Source organism: Colletotrichum costaricense (genome assembly GCF_030867565.1).
Source record: "Colletotrichum costaricense strain IMI 309622 chromosome Unknown Scaffold_2.1, whole genome shotgun sequence".
NCBI lineage: Eukaryota > Fungi > Ascomycota > Sordariomycetes > Glomerellales > Glomerellaceae > Colletotrichum > Colletotrichum costaricense.
The window spans coordinates 1,652,230-1,671,131 of NW_026848231.1; the positions used below are offsets into that span (position 1 = coordinate 1,652,230).

At 54.5% G+C, this 18,902-nt stretch overlaps 6 protein-coding genes across 6 annotated transcripts; 2 read left to right on the forward strand and 4 right to left on the reverse strand.

The window, feature by feature from the left end:
• Window positions 1-993: 993 nt before the first annotated feature.
• CCOS01_02185 (uncharacterized protein) lies at window positions 994-1,611 on the reverse strand (the record flags this gene model as incomplete). Its single annotated transcript, XM_060450377.1, has 1 exon — window positions 994-1,611. The coding sequence occupies one exon, from the start codon at window positions 1,609-1,611 to the stop codon at window positions 994-996; it is 618 nt and encodes a 205-aa protein (XP_060319027.1).
• An 824-nt stretch (window positions 1,612-2,435) lies between these two features.
• On the forward strand, window positions 2,436-4,672 carry CCOS01_02186 (ABC transporter; the record flags this gene model as incomplete). Its single annotated transcript, XM_060450378.1, has 6 exons — window positions 2,436-2,673; window positions 2,742-3,238; window positions 3,298-3,745; window positions 3,801-3,880; window positions 3,942-3,992; window positions 4,049-4,672. 6 exons carry the CDS (start codon window positions 2,436-2,438, stop codon window positions 4,670-4,672), a joined length of 1,938 nt encoding a protein of 645 aa, XP_060319028.1.
• Window positions 4,673-5,251: 579 nt separating this feature from the next.
• Window positions 5,252-8,761, reverse strand: CCOS01_02187 (DNA polymerase family A; the record flags this gene model as incomplete). Its single annotated transcript, XM_060450379.1, has 2 exons — window positions 5,252-8,532; window positions 8,587-8,761. 2 exons carry the CDS (start codon window positions 8,759-8,761, stop codon window positions 5,252-5,254), a joined length of 3,456 nt encoding a protein of 1,151 aa, XP_060319029.1.
• Window positions 8,762-10,562: 1,801 nt separating this feature from the next.
• On the forward strand, window positions 10,563-12,099 carry CCOS01_02188 (uncharacterized protein; the record flags this gene model as incomplete). The annotated part of the gene is made up of 3 exons (XM_060450380.1): window positions 10,563-10,617; window positions 10,729-11,862; window positions 11,912-12,099. 3 exons carry the CDS (start codon window positions 10,563-10,565, stop codon window positions 12,097-12,099), a joined length of 1,377 nt encoding a protein of 458 aa, XP_060319030.1.
• Window positions 12,100-12,881: 782 nt separating this feature from the next.
• CCOS01_02189 (uncharacterized protein) lies at window positions 12,882-18,068 on the reverse strand (the record flags this gene model as incomplete). The annotated part of the gene is made up of 4 exons (XM_060450381.1): window positions 12,882-12,938; window positions 13,000-17,138; window positions 17,191-17,814; window positions 17,879-18,068. 4 exons carry the CDS (start codon window positions 18,066-18,068, stop codon window positions 12,882-12,884), a joined length of 5,010 nt encoding a protein of 1,669 aa, XP_060319031.1.
• Window positions 18,069-18,111: 43 nt separating this feature from the next.
• CCOS01_02190 (uncharacterized protein) lies at window positions 18,112-18,372 on the reverse strand (the record flags this gene model as incomplete). The annotated part of the gene is made up of 1 exon (XM_060450382.1): window positions 18,112-18,372. One exon carries the CDS (start codon window positions 18,370-18,372, stop codon window positions 18,112-18,114), a length of 261 nt encoding a protein of 86 aa, XP_060319032.1.
• Between the last annotated feature and the right edge of the window lie 530 nt (window positions 18,373-18,902).

The following is an 18,902-nucleotide window of genomic DNA, read 5'->3' on the forward strand; positions in this document are numbered from 1 at the left end:
AGCCCGGGGAGGTCTTTTGTGCGTACGAAGATAGGATTGGATAGCGTGGCGTGATATGTGGCGATTTGTTGATTTGTTGGCGATATATACCAGCTCGGGAGGCGCGCCGAGCAGTGGAGGGCGTTTGAAAGGAGTTCTCCGTGAGAGACAAATCTGTCTTGTTTATATTGGCCTGAACGGCATATATCTCTGCTCAGAATATACACGCGGCGGCATGGACCGCCATGGAATTTTGAATATGATTCTAATCTATGACCTGGAAAGTATTGGAGCGCTTTTTAGGCTCCAGGATTAATTCCATGATTTGTGAGCAGAATATTGTCATATTTCGAGCTTCCCGATAGCTCCTCCGCTCGAAAGTTCAATTCCGAAGATCTCTAAGCCCCCAAAAGCCCGTCGGGAAATCTCCAATCGCTAGATCCCACCGTCCCATTGAGATCCGCCACCTCTGAAGATCTAGCCATCGTCAGATTTCAGATCTCGAGTCAGCCAAGACTTGGTTGCCCCCGCTTTGTATGCACACTACTCCAGGCACCAGTTAATATTGTGATAATGCCTGTCCATAATGGAAATGTCGTAGCATTGAAGGATCGTGAAGAGCAAGGGTGGTGGTGTCCTACCCCGTTCTTTAAGCTAATCCCCATTCTTCTTTACGACGACGACACACCACCACCGGAGGATCGCGACGTGGAGTGGCAGACAGCCACACATTCGGACAACCTAAACTCAGCCCTCTGAGGCGGCGTCGAGAAATGAGACCCCTCCCTGAGATTCTCGATGGAACTCGTCCAATTACCTCGCGTGGCTTGGATGCAGCCACATTATTTGTACTGTGAAGGTAGCCGGTGCATGCACACCGTCTGCAGAGTAATACCCAAGCAGGTTGTCTCATTTTGTATGTCTGCGCTGTAATCCGAGTGTGTGCTGTCTCAGTGCAAACTAGCGGAGCGCCAATCCAGATACCCGTCGCCACCCTTCTCGGCGTCCACTTAATTACCTACCTACTTTACCCACAAGTTTCCCGTCCGAACTCTGCTCCAGCGCATCTTTCATCTCGGGGACCATTCGATGTTTCCCTATCCCCCGTCCTTGCTTGAGTTCTAGTCTTTTGTTTCCCACGCTTTCCCACGCTATTGAAAGGCTAGAGATTGGACCGTTTTGTTTTTGTGTTACCCTTCGGCTGTCGGCAGGAACCTCGTTTTTGTGCGTATGATTGTTTGGTGTCGAGGTAGCACGGGAGAGATGCGGGATGGATGCAAACCGGCTGGCGGCAAGGCGGGATGGGATGTCGGGGGGACCTACCGGTTGCCACATCTTCAGAGGCTCAGATGAAAGAAGTCCTTGTCCCATTGTAGACGTCTCCCGCCTGCGTGTGAGATGGATACAACATGACATGTCACACCCACTCGGTGCGGCTTGGAGATAACCGGCCCCCACGGCTACCTCCTGCGAGATAGATGAAGTGTCCCCCCGTTGTAGGCAGCGTCTAAGGTTCCATCGGGGATTAATCTCGACGTCATTGCCATGATTTCGCCAAGTGATACCGGCATCGGTCGAGGTTTCCCAAAGGAGCCTTCGTACTTCTGGCGGCGTCGAACCCTTGCCGAACATACCGGTCCACCCTGCCCAGGCAACCTCTTTCGAGATTTCAACGGGGCTCTTGTAAGTGAAATCACATCTACCTACTACGTATTGTGTTGTACATGCAGTACAGTAAACAATAAACGTGCCTGGATGTTTATGTGGGCAAGGCACGGCTGCTGCACCCGTCGTTGCGCTGCATGGCTGTTCCAACCACAAGGTTGCTTATTGTGTAAGGTACTATCAACGCGTGTTGGCGCTGCACCCTTACCTCGGCGCATTCTTTTTTCTTCCACTCCCCCTTCTTTGGCTTATGGAACAGAGCCGGGGTATCTGTGGGTGTGGCATGGGAGCTAAAAGAGACGTCTTACATGATGGTCGCCGATTACTAGTGCGGCAGGAATGAAGCCTATTGTCTGGTTCAGCCTCAAACGGCCTGGCCGCACCCCGGTCTCCCGTTGCTTACCTACCCACACCCTAGGTATCCGTACGCCATACCTTGCAACATGGAAGCAACACAAGCAGTGGATGCGGCGGCACGGCCGTCCCTGGCGAGCCGAGTAGGCTACATCTCTTGGCGGATGTCGGTTCCCCAGATAAGGATTTTGAAGGAGGAAGGAAGCGGTGGAGGGGAAGGATCGGATCTCATATAACGCTTGCCTTCCTTCCTCCTTGTTTTACCGGTTGTATCATAGTTGTGTTCCATTATTACTCTGATATCTCAAGATTTTCTTACATTGTGGTGAATTGAACATTCGAGTTACACGCACTTACCCCCTTTAGATTCCCAGTTCGAGCATCGACTTACAACAGTTTCTCGGTGAAACATCACCAAGAAACAAGGACAGAACACCATGACGATTCGAGATAGCGACGCCTCGGGTACGAAGAAGGAGCACACCAACATGACAAATGGCGACAACAACAGCTTCTTCGAGCACGACGTCGAGATGATGGGATCCGTAGACGCCCATCTGCTCAACACCACTGTCCAGAACATCTCGTGGGAGGGCACCGAGGTCACTGTCAAGGACAGGGTGACGAAGCAGCCCAAGAAGATTGTCGACCATGTCAACGGGATCGTGGAGGCGGGTACGTCTTGCAATTCCTTGTACTCTACTCACATGTCACATACCATACTCACACAACCTACTTTCCAGGCGAGATCTGCGCCCTCATGGGCCCCTCTGGCTGCGGCAAGACAACCCTCCTCAACGTTCTCGCAGGCCGCCCAACAAACGCCTCCTCGGTATCCGGCTCCGTCCTCGTCAACGGCGCGAAGCCCTCGCGCTCTCAGTTCCGCCAGATGAGCTGCTTCGTCGAGCAGGAGGACGCCCTCATCGGCTCCCTTACCGTCCGCGAGACTCTCTTGTTCACCTCGCGCCTCTCCAGCACCTCCTCGCTGCCCGCCAGCGAGCGCCTCGCGCGCATCGACGGCTTGCTTAACGCTTTCGGCCTCAACGAGCAGGCCAACACCATCATTGGCACGCCGATCCGCAAGGGTATCTCGGGCGGGCAGAAGAGGCGTGTTGGCGTGGCGAGCCAGCTTATCACGAGTCCGAAGATTATGTTTCTGGACGAGCCGACGAGCGGGTTGGATTCTGCGGCGAGCTTTGAGGTGATTAGTTACCTCAAGACTGTGGCCAAGCGGAGCAATGTAAGTCGAGTCGTCTGCCTCCTAACTTGACTTCTACGAAAACCCTAACACACCGACAGCTCATCGTCATCGCCTCCATCCACCAACCCTCCACCTCAACCTTCAACCTCTTTGACAAGCTCCTCCTCCTCTCCGCCGGCAAGACGCACTACTTTGGCCCCGTCGACAACGTCGTCCCCTACTACGAGTCCCTCGGCATGCCCATCCCCACACAGGTGAACCCGGCCGAGCACGTGCTCGAGATGGTCAACACGGATTTCGTCAAAGACAAGTGCCAAGCGGCGCAGAGGCTCGAGTCGATGCACGAGGGCTGGGAGGAGTCGCGTCCGGCCAAGGAGCTGCGGGCCGCCATCGCCGACGCCGAGAAGAATAGCACCGCTTTCGAGGACGACCAGGCGGAGAAGAAGCCTGGCTTGCCGAGTCTCGCGCTGACGTTGCTGCATCGGAGCTTCATCAAGAGTTATCGGGATGTTGTGGCGTACGGGATCCGGTTTGCCATGTACACTGGTGAGTTGCCATCTAGTTTGTGTGATTGCAAAGGAGGTGTGCTGACTAGATCTAGGTCTGGCTATCATGATGGGTACGGTCTGGCTTCGCCTTTCGACTGACCAAGAGTCCATTATCCCCTTGACCAATGCCATTGTAAGTACCCCTATAGTCCATACCAACTCTGATTCCCGGGCTTTACTGACCATCATACTAGTTCTTTGGCGGTGCCTTCATGAGCTTCATGGCAGTCGCCGCAGTCCCAAGCGTACGCAAACTCCCCTGCACTTTCGTATAACAGCAACTAACAAGAGCGGATGACAGTTCCTCGAAGACCGCGACCAATACGTGAAGGAGCACCAAAACGGCCTCTACGGCCCAACAGCCCTCCTCATCTCAAACTTCTTCATCGGCATCCCCTACCTCTTCCTCATCGCCCTCATCTTCTCCGTAATCTCCTACTGGCTCTCCAACTTCCGCCCCTCAGCCACGGCCTTCTTCGTCTGGGTCCTCTGGCTCTTCCTCGACCTGCTCGCCGCCGAGTCCCTCGTCGTCTTCTTCGTCTCCCTCTTCCCCAGCTTCGTCATCAGCCTCGCCCTCGTGGCTTTCGCAAACGGCCTCTGGATGAGCGTGAACGGCTTCATGGTCTCTCCCACCATTCTCAACTCGTTCTACAAATACGTTTTCCACTACTGGGACTACCAAAAGTATGTCTTTGAGGGCATGATGCACAACGAGTTTGGGCACCGCACGTATACCTGCGGGAAAGGGTGCCAGTGCATGTACCAGACCCCGCTGGCGAGCGAGTGCAAGATTGCCGGGCAGGGCGTGCTCGATACGTACGGGTACACGGAGAACCACTTTGGCAGGGACGTGGGCATCATGCTTTCCATCGTCATCGGATACCGCATCGCGGCGTGGATCGTGTTGAAGATCAAGAAGAACTGAGGAGGGTGCCCGCGCCGCTGGTCGGTCATCTCATGCCTCGTACAAGTGGTGTAAGGTCGGGAAGTGTATAAATGAGGTTCAAGTCTGTCTGTCTTTTCCGCTGGTATAGTTGATCTTACACGGCTTGCAAAAGCCTAATCCTATAGTGTTTCTCTATGTCGGTCTTTAGATGAAGGGGGGAGCGTAATAATTTGTTTGTAGGGGTCATGGCGTCCATTTGGTTTAGACGGTTTGTATCACTTAATTTGCAAGTCTCAATAATTGAAAATAAAATCCAAAAAAATCCTTCGGGACAGTGGCAAAGGAGTGAGTCGACTGAGAACGAACACACATACAGTATGGATATCGTGAGGTAAAACAAATATGATTGGTATCAGATATCGCAAACGGAAACGTTGCCGTCCCTCCATGTACAACTCAACGCCAGGACCCAACATCAAAACACCAACTCGCTTCTTCCCAGTCAATCGAGCTCCCAACTTTTCAAGACCACCGGCTTCTGGTAACATACATAGTCGACAGAGGTTGCCGTCCGGGCATTTACAAACATCGTACAACGCCGTCAGCATCACCACTTTCTCATCTTACATTATAGCTAGAGCTGGGCCCCGACCGGCCCACGCCCTTCTCCTTCTGCCACATCGTCCACTTGCTCTTCCCATCGTACCGCGAGAACCTGTTCCCAATCGCGTCCGAGACCGTCATCGTGGGCACGAGCCTCGCGTCCGAATGGTACGGCAACACGCTGCGCTCCTTCTTGGCCCTAGGCGGCTTGGGCGTCATCATCTTCTCCTCCTGCGCCTTGAGCGCCGTCCTCCTGTCCTTGAGCACCTGGCTCAGCTCCGCCTCGCTGCTGGCGATCTGCGCCTTGAGGAAAAAGGTGTCGGCCGTCGTCCTGTCCTCGAGCGTGTCCATGACGGGCGTGCGAGGCGCGTACTCGATGCCGTCAAAGTTGGGCGCGTGAGAGGGGTCGGGCACGATGGCGGGGTCGAGACGGGCTTCGGCGCCCTTGGAGAGCAGCGTGGTGATGTCGAGACTCTCGCCGTGGGGGATCGGTGTCTTGTGGCTCGGCGTGATGCAGTCCATGTCGACCTCCTTGCGGAGGACATGGTCAATGTCAATGGCCGAGAAGTACGCCACCGACTGCGGCAGGTCGTTGATGCCCACTTGCTGGGAGAACATGGCCCTGGTCCAGACGTTGGCTACCTGCAGCGCCATCGCCGCACGGTACTTGTCATGGTTCTTCACGAGGTATCGGATCTCATCGTGGACGGTGATGGCGAGGCGGGCATCGATATTGAACCGCCTAGTGAGATAGTCCATGCTGACGATGAGGAGGTGGAGGTAGTCGACTCCGGATGACTGGACGGCCCAGTTGATGCGCGACGTCAGGTAGCCGTTCTGGTTGATGAATCTGCGCATCAAGGCCTCCGTGATGCCGGCCCCCAGGACGAACGTCCGCGGCCGCTCCTGGGCCGCAAATTCCTCCAGCTTGTTGAACAAGAATGACTCAGTCCCGCCACGCCAGAACGGCCGCTTGCTGAGTACTGATCTGTTGGTTTTTGTACCCTTCGTCGTAGCGTACAGTTTGGACGCAGTCGCGTTTGTCTCCTGCTCGGACAGGTTGGGATTGAACTGTCTCAACAGCTGTCCGGCAAACTTGAGGCCCGCACCGTAGATACGGCCATAGTTGAAGACCTTGGCATCGTTCCTCGTGATGCCGAGAATACCTGCTGTCCGCGAGTGGAGATCTGTGCCGGCTGCTTTTGTGCCCTCAAGAGTCATGAACCCAATGGCGTTGCCACCATGCATTTTGAACGTTGCGTCTCCGACCAGACTCGCAATCCACAGCTCTTCCGAGTCAACATCGGCACCGACGAAGCAGTAGCCCGGTGGTGCTTTCACCATCGACTTGAGCTCCGATCCGACTCTGTTCTTCTTCGCGTTACTTGCCGTGAGCCATGTGTTCTCCACGGCTCGTCTCGTAATGGTACCCATAGGTATGATTTGAGGCAAGATGTAGCCCTGGACTTCCTCGGCGCTCTTCTCCTTCTTGGAGCTCGCATTCTCACCGTTGACCGACAGATCGTCTTCGTACACCACCATCTGTGACCTGATGCGATCCCGAGCACTGATCCAGTACGAACACGACGCATTCATTTCTAGTGCCTCCTTGGCGTATGCATACTCTGACGACAAGGTGCCCTTCTCAAAGTAGGAGAGATAGCTCTTGGCCATCGGGTTGACACATCGTGCCGTGGGCCCGTCCTTGTGGGGGAGCTTAAAAAAGATGCCCTCTTCTTTCAGTAGTGCCGCATCGGCGTCAGAGTCGGAGAAATCGCACTCAATCATTTGTTTCTGCGCGTAAGCCTCTGCTTCGTCAAAGGCCACTCTGAATGTCCAACCATACTTGTCCGACCAGAAAAGCGGGTGGTTATCCCACGATAGCTTGAGTAGGATAGGCGCGATACGTGTGCGTACAGAGATGGCAATGGGGGCATCGTTCTTCGGAAACAAGTCCTTGTACCATTTCGGCATGCCCGGCTTCTTTTGTCTCGCGGCTGGTCGTGGGGGATCATTCTTCTTCTTTCCCTTGACCATCTTGATCTCCTGGCCGGACCAGTCCAGCTGCTTCAACCATGGATCGTTCCCCCATTTCTCGGGGTCGTCCTTGATTGCTAGAGCCTGCTCAGTAAGCCCGATGAGACGCTCCTGAACGGCATCAGAAAGCTCTCGGTAGGTGGCTTCAGCATTGTTTATGTAAGCGTCCCATGTCTTGTTGACGGGTAGAATGACGGACGAAAGGTGTCGCAGCGCCGCGAAGCTGACGGGATGAGGGCAAGTGTCCAAGAAGTTGGGGAACACAATCTGGTACACCCTATGAGTGATGGCTACGTCTGCAGCGCAGTAGTCGAGGAGGTTGTCTAGCTTGCTCAATACGCCGTCCCGGTCGAGGGAGCCGAACTCGTCGCGAACGGCCTTGTCAATGTTGACGTCAAGGTGGAATTTGGCCACGTCGCGGAGTGAGTTGACCGAGCTTCGTTCCACCCACAACTCCTCCTCTTCTTGCCGTAAGGCACTGTTGCCTAGAAGTTCCGCAAGCTGGACGTCGTCTGTTTCGCTCGCGATTTTATCTCGTAATTCTCTACTCTTTTTGTGCTTCATCCACGTCGGCCTCTGCTGCGAGCACATGCCATTCACAGCGACGTGAAGCGACATGGTGTCCAGGAACGAGTTGCGAGTCTGCTTCACGTCGTACTCTTCTAATATCCTCGCCCTGTCGTATCCAACATTGTGTCCTACTATTATACGCTCCTTGTTCGGGTCGCCCAACGGTATCAGGTGTCGATCAGACTCTGATTCGCCCAGGAGCCACGAGGACAACCAGGCGTACCATGCCGTCGGGCTCGAGGCGCAAGCCATGACTGCAAACGAGCTTTCCTTCCACATGACTTCGGTATCAAAACAGAGCATCGACTCGTCGGGCGCATCGACCGCCTCAGTTCGGCCATCGGGATAGTATTTGGTCCAGCCACTCCGGCGAACCCATTTCCGCGGTTTTGGCGGTGCGCTCGCCCTCGCAAATTGTTTTGCAAAAGAGAGGTACGGCTCGGCAGAATCGACGGCCAGCTTGTAGAAGTGCTCGTCCAATGTGCGTCCTTGGAGCTCTGGTAAATCGAAGGCGATGGGGTCGCTATTGTCCGTGTTCTTGCCGAGTAAATCATGCCGGCGCAAATGGTCTTTCGATAGTTCGATAAGTTCTGAAGGCGGCGGGGAGTTTCCATCGGGGAAGAGCTGTTTGTACACATGAGCGCTGAGGTGCTGGACACCGATATCGTTGAAGCGCGCTTGCGACGGGACTGCAGATGTTAGCGAATGACCAGACATACATCTAGGCAGGCGCATGGTCGTACGAGCTAGGCTTTGTTGTGGTTCTGCAATGTCATTTGTCTTGGAGGCATCTGTAGCGATTGCGGATTGCCACCGAACGTGAGAGCGCCATGCTAGGCGACGGGAAGCATGGTGTCGAGCTAGGCGGACGAAGCTCGCAGTCGAACTCCTCAGTACATGGTTCGCAATCTCAACCATCGCTGGATCGTCCTTGCAGCATGCCGCAGCGATTTTGGGTGCGTATTAGATGCGTATTGTCGATATATGGTTGCGCAGCATGACCTGGATGCGAAGGAGAGGATGCGCGGAAGCTAAGAGGTGCGGCGCTGAATGAGCGACGAACAAGGAGCAAAGCGAAAACTCGAAAGTTGCCGTCACCATTTCGATAGGCGTCGCGATAGGGGGCGGAAGAGGGGCGCGTTAGCTTGGGTCCATGTGCTGCTGCAAGGATGGCAGCCAATCGGCATCGTTGGGATTGCCTGCTTTGCTCAGCTCACCTGGTCGCCCCCACCTTGCGAGCATTCAGGGTCTCCCGCCTGCCTGGGCCATGGGAAGCGACCTCAAAAGTGGAATGTTCCAACCTTCGAAGACAGTTGGATCGCGTCTCATATCTCGTCTGTCATCCCGAAGGACACTGTCTTTTCAACCTATCACACATCTTAATTTACCACTATTCGTACAGTCAATCAGGATTCTTGTGCAGGATCAGCTACAGCACCTGACCTCCATGCTTTGACTCATTAAGACGAGTAGCGCAAGAGCAACTGCAACTACAAACAATTATATTCTAGTGAATTCCTGGATTTTAACATTATATCTTGCAACTAGATTAGTGCATTCATCTGCCTTCTACGTAAGCACATAACATAAGGTATGAAGCAGCGAAGTTAGGTTATGATATCCATGGTCTACGCCTTGAGCTACCTGGGTATCGAATTGTCGGATTCCGAGGGCAGTCGCCGCCCGTCGCCCCCACTTTGGTCGGCACTGTGGGTCGATTACCTCCGGCCCGCTCCGGCAGTCATAATCCTCTTAACGGGGGTTTACTCTATCTTGGGCAGGCATGTCTCTAGTCCGTAATGCTACATGGTAGGTAGTAAAATGAACCAGGCACAGTTCGTCCAAGCTGCTTGGAGAAGCATACACTTGGCACCTGTGCCGTGTGTTGCGCCCACCTCGTGTCGGTGGGACAGAATTGGGGTCGGTGATGCCCGGTTCAAATGGCGGCATGGCGGTCACCTGTGTTGTGTCGCGCTTGCCGCACCAGTCTCAGGCCCTCAGCCAGTTTGGAACTGGTATCACTTTGCAGCGACGTATCACACCAATGAATGAGTGAAAACGCTGTGCGTGAGCTGCCCGACACTGGGCGACCGACTGGCTGCATGTAGCCGTGTTGTGCAACGCCGGGACCGGCCTAGATCCCAAAGCAGAGGCAGACACAGATGGAGAGGACCACCTAAATCGTTTCTTTTCTTATTCGAGTCGCGTTTTCTCCTCTGTCCACTGACGACCCGAGCGCTGCGTCTGCCACTTGACGCAATCGGGAATCCCGAGGCAGCTACAGAGGTATCCCTTAGTAGTGTACACATCCTGATCCGAGGACATTATTCGTTTTTTTTCCTTTCTCATTTGTTTTCCTCTCAGATTTGACCCTGGCGGATCACAAATACTCATTAGTGCAGGTTGCCCATGAGTAAGTCCGCTGAGAACCTGGAAGAACTCAAGTGTCCCATCCAGTCGCCACCAGTGCACCGGCAAAAGAAGTGCCCTGCTGACCTGATTCACACACGGCCGCAGTTGCCGCTTCAGCTGTCATTCAGAACGTCCAGGTCGCGGAGCAATTACCCGTCCACAGCAGCCCGCTGCCACTGGTCAGCAACAAATCAATCGCCGAACCGACGCCTAAACCCCGAAACGACCTGACGACACTAGCAAGGACGTCCAACCGTCATCCCGCCTTCTTCGCTCCCCTCCACCACTTTCCCTTCGTCACTTCGACATGGCGAAGAACCCCTTTGTCGACCTCCATTCTCCTTTCAGCGGATACCTGTCAGGTAATTAGCTGCCTTCTTGTTCCCTATGCACATTGTCTATCAATCATTGTCTTTTTGGGATCCCCAAACCTCTTGTCTCTGACCTTGGACATTGTTCCTTTCGCGCTGCAGACGACCGGCGCTTCCTAATTCCTCCTATGCCGGGCCTCATTCCGTTTCTACCCACGCCTCCTCTGCCTCAGCCGACTCGACCTACCTCTGTTCAATCTGTGAATCACCTCCAAGGCCTGGACCGGGGTGCTGCACGAGGCGGTAGTAGTCAGGCACCCATCGAGCTCGACGACGATTCAGAGCCCGCACAGGCTACGACTTCAGGGCCTCTAAACGCCGCCACCGATACTCAGCAACAGCAGCAACAACAGCGGTCTCGTAACCACGCAGTCAACCCTTGGGGCATATTGACACCAGACAACACCCAGCACCTACAAGCTTTACCCTCTTTTTCAGACTTTGCCGCCAACCTGGATTTCTCGCAGTTCGACGCGACAGCGCCTTTCCCTAACGGCGCCCCGCAGACGCCTGGCCACGACCTGAACAGTGACGAGTTCCTTTCGGCACTGGTTGATGGGAACTTTTCCTCGCCGTCCTCGTACCCTCAACAAGCTCAAGCCTATCCAGGCACCCACCAACCGAATCAGTCCTTGAACCTACAAAATCCTCCCCATCGCTGCCCTCCAGAAACGGCGCTGCGACCAAACCGCCTCTTCACCAGAAACAGCAGCAATAACACTCCCGCCGCGCCACCTGTAGGACAAGCACCGACGGGAAATCCTACTACTTTCGAGAGCGAGGTGGAAGAATCGCTTTTCGTCAGCTCAGACGACGAACAAGTACCAGCCACAATGCCTGTGCAGACGCGCCGGAGAGCCTCCACAATACTCAGTTCCGACCACGACCTCGAGCCGGAGGAGATCGCGGCACCCACATCGCGAAAGAGAGCTGCGCCCTCCTCTGCACCGTCTCGAGGTTCTGCCGGCCCGAAAAGGCGGCGGACATCACAGCCCCAGGGTACGCGCACTCAGACAGCAACCAATACTCTAGTCATAGACGACGACCCATTTGCCGAGGAAAAGGAAGAATCGAAGAAGGGAAAGGAGAAGGATGAGGACATTATTGATCTGGCAGGCCCTAATGAGGCGTCGGAGGAGGTGAAAGTACCCAAGGAAGACAACAGGGTCAAGCTCTCAGCCTTCCAGTGTGTCATCTGCATGGACGATGTCACTGCGTTGACAGTAACACACTGCGGTATGTGCCAACCTGCGCTATACTGGGAAATCGCACTAATGCTTAGCAGGCCACCTTTTCTGTTCCGAGTGCCTGCACTCTGCACTCAACGTCGACGCCACTAAGAATAAGTGCCCGATCTGCCGACAAAAAGTCGAGACCAAGGACCGAAACGAGTACACAAGCAAGACGAAGGGCTTCTGGCCTCTAGAACTCAAGTTGATGACAGCAAGCCGCAAAGGGAAACAGCGAGCCTGAAGACTTTTTCCTTTTCTTCTACACCATTACTTATTTTAACACACCCCTGGACTGCCTTCTTCGAGTCGCGGGCAGTACGTACATCTTTGGCCAACACACACAGCAAGGGAGAGCATAGGGTTGCGTGGTTCTAGCATTTACAGTGCGTTTGGGGGAAATCGGGAGGGCCTGGTCATTGATTTCTTGTGATACCCGTTCAACCAGCATTGCGCTCACGGAGGGCGAGCGGAGGAGCCCTTAGACCTGTTTAGGGACAGCAAAAGCGAAATGACAGCCCATTTCAGCCATTTTCCTGACTACTCTCGAGTCTTGAGCACTATGAAACTACTGAAAGAAAACTACAGAGAGTCAGGACAGACCACGAGCGGCCAAAAAATTCATGTGCAAACAGATCTACACTCGTCACGACTCTGTATTCAAATATGCTTTCCTCGGGGAATATGTTTCCCGACGAGACTAGGTATGACCTCCGGCCAAAAGTGTCCCATTTCCTGTCCGACCCTTTGGACCTTCTCCCGAACGCCTGGTTCTATGCACAGATGACATCCACGCTGATGTTCAAGTCTTCCCCCCCCCCCCCACCCCCCCCCCCCCCCGCCCCCCTTTTCCCGCCCCTCCTCTGGCCCCCCCCCCCCACCCCCGGTTTTTTTCCCCCGTGCCCCCCCCCCCGGTTTTTCACCCCCCCCCCCCCCCCCCCCCCCCTTTTTTTTTGATTCTTCTCAAATTCTTCCACTGATTACGCCTCGTACACGGCCCCTTGCGCGGCTCGACCCCGGTTGTTCTTAAGTGAACAAAACAGGGCCCTGCTTCTTTGGCTCCGGCATCACGTCATTTTCAAACTGTCAACAAGTCAGCAAACTGTGTCATGAATTCTCGACGAGATGTAAGCAAAATCCTTACCTCCAGGAAGCCGGTCGCGGCAATCAAGACCATGAAGCCCTCAGCCAACTCCTCGATATTCTCCTCCAACGCACCCTGTCCCTCAACGGTGCCGATACCAGCGCTGCGCTTAAGGGTGTGTGTCACCAACATGCGATGCTCCGTCAGGAACCTACGACCCTGGAGAACGTTGCTCGAGCCGCGGCTGACAATGGCGGCGCCGACGACCTGCGTGACCTTTGCGAGCAGCTCGTAGTGCTTCTCCAGTGCCTTGGGGTTTGTCGGATCAATCTGGAGCTCCGGGTCCGCGGCGAACAGGCCCGACGCCTCGATGGATCGGAACAGGTTTGCGTGCAAGATGTACTTGGCACCGGACTTTGTCTGGGCGAGTTGCAAGAGCAACGCAAACTTTGCGGCAACGTACGTCTCTTGCGCCGTGTTGCCGGTTTGAATGATCTCGTTCCAGTCCTGCAGAATGGTCCGCAGCGAGTCAACGAGAATTCCAATAAAGTTGAGTCGGTTGAGTGTTTCCACAATGTGCTGGTCATCTTCCTGTCGTCCGAGGTTGACCAACGCGTTGAGCAGGATGAAGGCAGCCGTTTGACATGCCGCGTCGCTGCCATACGCATCGTCGCAAATGACGTTGATAAGCCTCTCTCCGTACATCTGAATAGTCTTGTTCGTCTTCTGGCGGCCGGCAACGAGAAGTCCCTGGTCTACCATGCCCGTCAAGTACCGGTAGCATATGCTGTAGTACACTGCTCTGAGATCTGATGAACCGGTCCACTTGCCAATAGCCTGCAGGCAAATTTGGAACAGCTGGTAAAGCTTGTCGCTTACCAGGCTGCCAATCGCCTGGCTCTCGCGGTCAAGGGAAGGCTTCGCGGTCAAGTCAAGTCTGAAAAGGAGCACCCTGGCCAACTTGGCAAGCTCCATGGCCTCCTCTGGCCGCTCAAACGCAGAGGCCTCCAAGCCAGGCAGGATGGCCTGAAGCGCTTGTAGGTAGAAAGACGCTTCGGCGGTGCCCTTGAACTCGTTCGATGCAACCATGACGAGGAGCAGGCTTGTCCAGGTCTTGAGGACACCCAGACCTTGCGACGCTATGCGCTTTTGCCGGTTGGAGAAGATGAGATATTCAATGATTGTCGCCTCTTCCCGTTCCAGATTCGCAAAATCTTGTGCCGTGAGCACGACGCCGTCGTGTCTTCGTTCACTGCGCTTGAGTTGCAGAATTTCCTTTGCCCGTTCTACGTTGTATATGGGATTTCCGTGGTCGTCTTCTTCAAGGCATGAGCTGAGATCCAGATCCTTGTAAAACTGTAGTGAAGGGAGTGTCTCGTCCCAAATGCCGTCTGGTAGTGAGAAGTCGTACAAATCAAAGATTGTGGGAATAGGCATGGGTTCGTTGTTCTCGCCCACAATCTGGCCATTGAGAGCCTCGAAGATGCGTCGCTTGAGGGATGGCATTCGGCTCTGCGAAATGCTGCATAGCTCCATCGATATGTACTCCAAGCTCATGCTGCGCAACGTAAGGAAGTCGATAAACGTCGGCGCTCCTTCCGTTAGTGGGAACTGGGGCATGCTAATTTCGTGCTCTTCCCACAGGAGTTGAGGTTGGATGACTACCTCGCGCAGCAAGAAGTGGAACAAGATATCGTTGTCCCGCAACTCGTCAATGATGAAGGGAGCTGACAGCGGCGACGTCCACAATACGCGCAAAATACGCATGCATCTGCTCTTCAGTGAAATGAGCCAGTGACGCATGCAAGTGGCATCACCGTGAGGGCTCTCGAGAAGAAGCCTCAACATGCTGTGAAAGAGCGAATCTCTTGCGGCAAAGGTGCCATCTGGCGCTATCGAGAGCGTGTCAACGCCGCAGGTGAACCCGAGGAGAAGGTGAGCAATGGTAGGCTTATTAGGGCTTGCGGCCAAGCAGCTTGACAAGAACTCGAGTATGTAAGTCTTGGTGAGGTAGTTGGGTGACTCGGCTTGTCCGGCGAGGTCGAGCGGCGTGATCAGCTCCGCGGCGAGAGCCCGGGCAATGGCCTCGTGCTCTCCATTCGCCTCCAACGCGACGATGGCCTTGTTGCGGTGGCTCTTGCGGCCTGGCGTGGACGACCACGCAGAAGTGATCTTGAAAGATGCAGTCATCTTTTGCAGCAATCGCAGGCAAGACAGGGTCAACTCGGGATGGCCGAGGCCACAGTAGTTCCCGAGGTCGACAACCAAGCTCAGATGACCAACCAAACCGTCCTCGAAGGACGCGTATGCGGCGTTGGCCACAGGAGCCCGTCGGTGATTTGACTGCATTTTGATGATTGGGCGCACAAGATCAAGGAATGTTGCTTGAAGATCCAACACTTTGGAAATGACTTCCACCGCTCTGAGAATGCCCAGAATAATTGGTGATGTGGGCGCGGCATTGCCGACGTCTACTGCGTCTTGATGGATGGTTTGGGCCAGTGCAGCAATGACCTTGTCGTTGAACATCCACTCCATGACTCTAGCAAAGGGGTGCAGCTTGACGTAGGTCGCTAGGTCCGTTGCGGCCATTGCCGAGTCAATGGGAATGTTTGTCTCATTGGCGATGATGATGAGGTTTTCGTTGAATGTCGCCAAGCAGGTTGCTGCAAACTCGAGGCAGCTCAAGCGAAGCATCCTCAGTTGATTCACATCGTTGACTTCGTTGGCCTTGTTTGCAAAAACCTTGCCCATGACAGTGTCGACGTAGACTTCGATGCCCGGCATGCGATTCGCCGAGCCGAGGTTCTCAGGGAATGGCAAGCCATCATTTAGAGGGCTACTGTCTTCCGGAGGCGAAATGAGCGCGATCAGCAGCTGAATGAAGGCGTGGGGCTCGTCGAAGCCGTGGCAAATGTCGTCGCTGACGGTGTCCATGGATACAATGGGAGAGCTCTGGGGCGATCGGTGCTGGCTTGGCGTCACAATGTAGGCACCGTTCATCCAGGCCTCCAGACACTGCCACATAATGTTGGCCTCTTCTTGGGTTTTCCGTGAGATAAGAGCGCGCAAGGCCATGAATGTGCCGGCCCGCAAATCCGCAGGGATCGGACTGCTTGCAAGCTGGAAGAGCATCTCGACGAGGTTGAAGCTGGGCTCCTTGAGGAGGAATTGCCTCGGGGCTTCGCTCTCGGACGCGAGCTTGGTAATGAGCCGCAAGTATGACTGCAACATCATGGTAGATTCAGGCTCTGCCTCGGCCTGGTCGCTGGTCGGTCTGCCAGGCCGGTATGTTGATGGCGCTTGGGGGGTCTGGGCCTTTTCTCTAATCTTGTTTGAGAAGAAGACAAGCTCTCTGAATATCTGGTGCCACGTGAGGGACTGCGACCGCCTCATCTTGCCAGAAGCATGGTGGCCTTCGTCCAAAAGGAATTCATGCGCGGCCGTGGCGCAATCCTCGTTGCTTGAAATGGCCTGCAGCATCTCACAGAACGAGCTGACTAGCGGCGTCGAGGCTCTCCGTGATGCCCAGTGCATGAAGCCAGCCAAATTGCTATCGGGGTCTGACCAGAAATTCATTGCGGCATCGGGACGGCCCTCGTACGCGTAGGCAATGATCACCAGGAAGCGCTCCAGGTCGAGGTCCTGTTCGTGTGTCTGGCTAAGCTGACGCTGCTCGTCCTCCTCCACGCGAAGCTTCCGCAGGACGTCAGGAAGGTTCGAAATGAAGGCATCAACAAAGACCTCCAACTGAAGCATCAAGGACGACTGAAACTCGTCTGAGAAGGTGATGGAGTCTGAGATGAGCGGAGGCGCCTTTCGTTGGAGCCAGTTGCGCATCGTTATTCTTGACGGGTCGACCCACTCTGGCGTCTTGACATCTGCGGCAATGGAGAGGATGAAGTCGAAAGCACCATCTTTCAGAGCCTCCAAGAATTGCTTGGATCTCTGTCTGTCCTCCTTGTCCAAATCAACACCTTCCAGGCCACCAAGGAGCGAGTCGTCAAGGTACCACCCGCTGTACTCTGATAGCCACCAAGCCTTGACAGCTGCTTGAAGATACACCAAGCGCCAAGGGGTCGTCTCATCGGCCTGTGGGCAGATGATCGGATTGAGTTGTCTCGCCATGTTCAGGTTCGAAACTCCTTCGGTCGAGCCATATAGTGTGATGTACGCACCCAATGCGGGGAACAAATGCGCTTCAGCCCATGTCAGCGGATGTAGTTCGTTCGCAGAAGTCGTCGTACTTACCAAGAAGAATGTCATACTTGTCCACGTTGCTCAATAGCTGCAGGAACGCCTTGAAGTCGCCAACTTCAGCATCCTTCTTTTCGATTGCGCGGCACAGGATCATTGAAAGAAGCTCGTGCTGCTGGTAAAGGCTGACGCGGGAGAACTCAATCGTCTCCATCTCCTCGGGTACCTGACCACCTCTGCCATTGATCAGTACGGCTGCAGCCGTCAGTTTGTCGGCAATCTTCTGGAGCCATGTCCTAACATCCTGGATCGCCGACATGCACTTTGGAATCAGCCTCTTTTGCGAAGAAGCCGTCTCGCCTGGCAGGCTTTGAAAGATGGTCGCGGACAGATACATCTGCACACCATTGAGAATCTCGGGATCAACCTCGTCGTCGTCCAGCGCATCAATCTCAAACATGAGTCGAATACTGTCGAGAGTGTATCTTCGTTGTTGGTGAACCCTGATCAAAGCGCATTCGAGCAGTGGGCGAGCGATGGCGATGGGATCATCCTCGGAATCCAATAGGCATCGCATGGCATCGATTTCGTTTATTTCGGCTTCGTCGGCGAGGCTGAGGACCAATTGCTGAAACTCGTCGTTGACGGCATATTCCTCCTCGTCAATCACAACCTTGCCTGGCGCATGGAGCTGTGTCAGTGTACACGTTTAAACAGGGAAGCTACAGAGCTTCAAACCAACCTGACTTGACAGCCTGACGGCTCTTCTCATCTCTTGCAGGCCGTTGCCATGTTTTTTCGAGCTCCCTTTCGAATATGGCTTGGATAACGGGGTTGTCCAAGGAATCAACGCCTTCGGGACGACCATCGCGAATGGCAGCCAAGTCGCGGTGGAAAGCCTGCAAAGCTTCGAGGGTATTCGGTTCGGCCATTTTGAGGTGCTGGGCGCGCTATTGCATGGCCTCAAAAAGCTGTTTATGTCATGAGATGAGGGGAGGCCGCGAAGCTGTCGCGTTGGCGAAAGGCGACCGGATCTGCTCGTTTGTTCGGTCGTGAGTGGTCTGCGCGGGCGACGCTTTTCGAGATGCCGGGAATTTTAGTGTGGAGCTCAGCAGCGACGAGAGGTGCTTGTCCTTCAACCTTGGAAGTGTGGCTTGCCGTAGGCGCGTGAACGGTCGGTGCTGTCAGTGTCCATGGTGGTGGGTGCCTGGACTTCCAGTGTCCAATTGGGTGCATTGGCGGCTGCTGTGTCGAGAGAAATTCGCGGCCCCTCCAGATGTTCCGCGCCGAAGTCAATAAGAGACGTACCTAACCTATCCGCCTCGGGTAGGTGGTGAAACTTTCTGCCGTAATTTGCTTCCAGTTGAGCAGGGACCAGGGAAAGTCGCAAGCTGAAGGAAGGAAGGTACCTGAGGTGGCGCAAGGAGCTCTCCAGGTGCTGTAGGAATCTATCTGTGAAGGAGCTTCGTTGCAGGCTATGAAGTGCTGCGTCTCACCGAATGATTTTCTGGAAGCTCATCAAGTGTCATACCTGAGCTTTGCGCGACACATTGACCCTTTTTGATAAGTCAGCCGCATGCCAGCAAATGATCACCTCGTGCTCATTGTGACTTGTGAGCTGCCACTGCTGCACTTGAAGCTCCGTCGCGACTACTTGATACTACAATCACCACGCTTACGCCTGCCTCAACAGCACGCTCATGACATTCAACACTAAAAGGTGCACTCAAACTTTTTTTTCAGCAGGCAGAAAGGTACATACACTG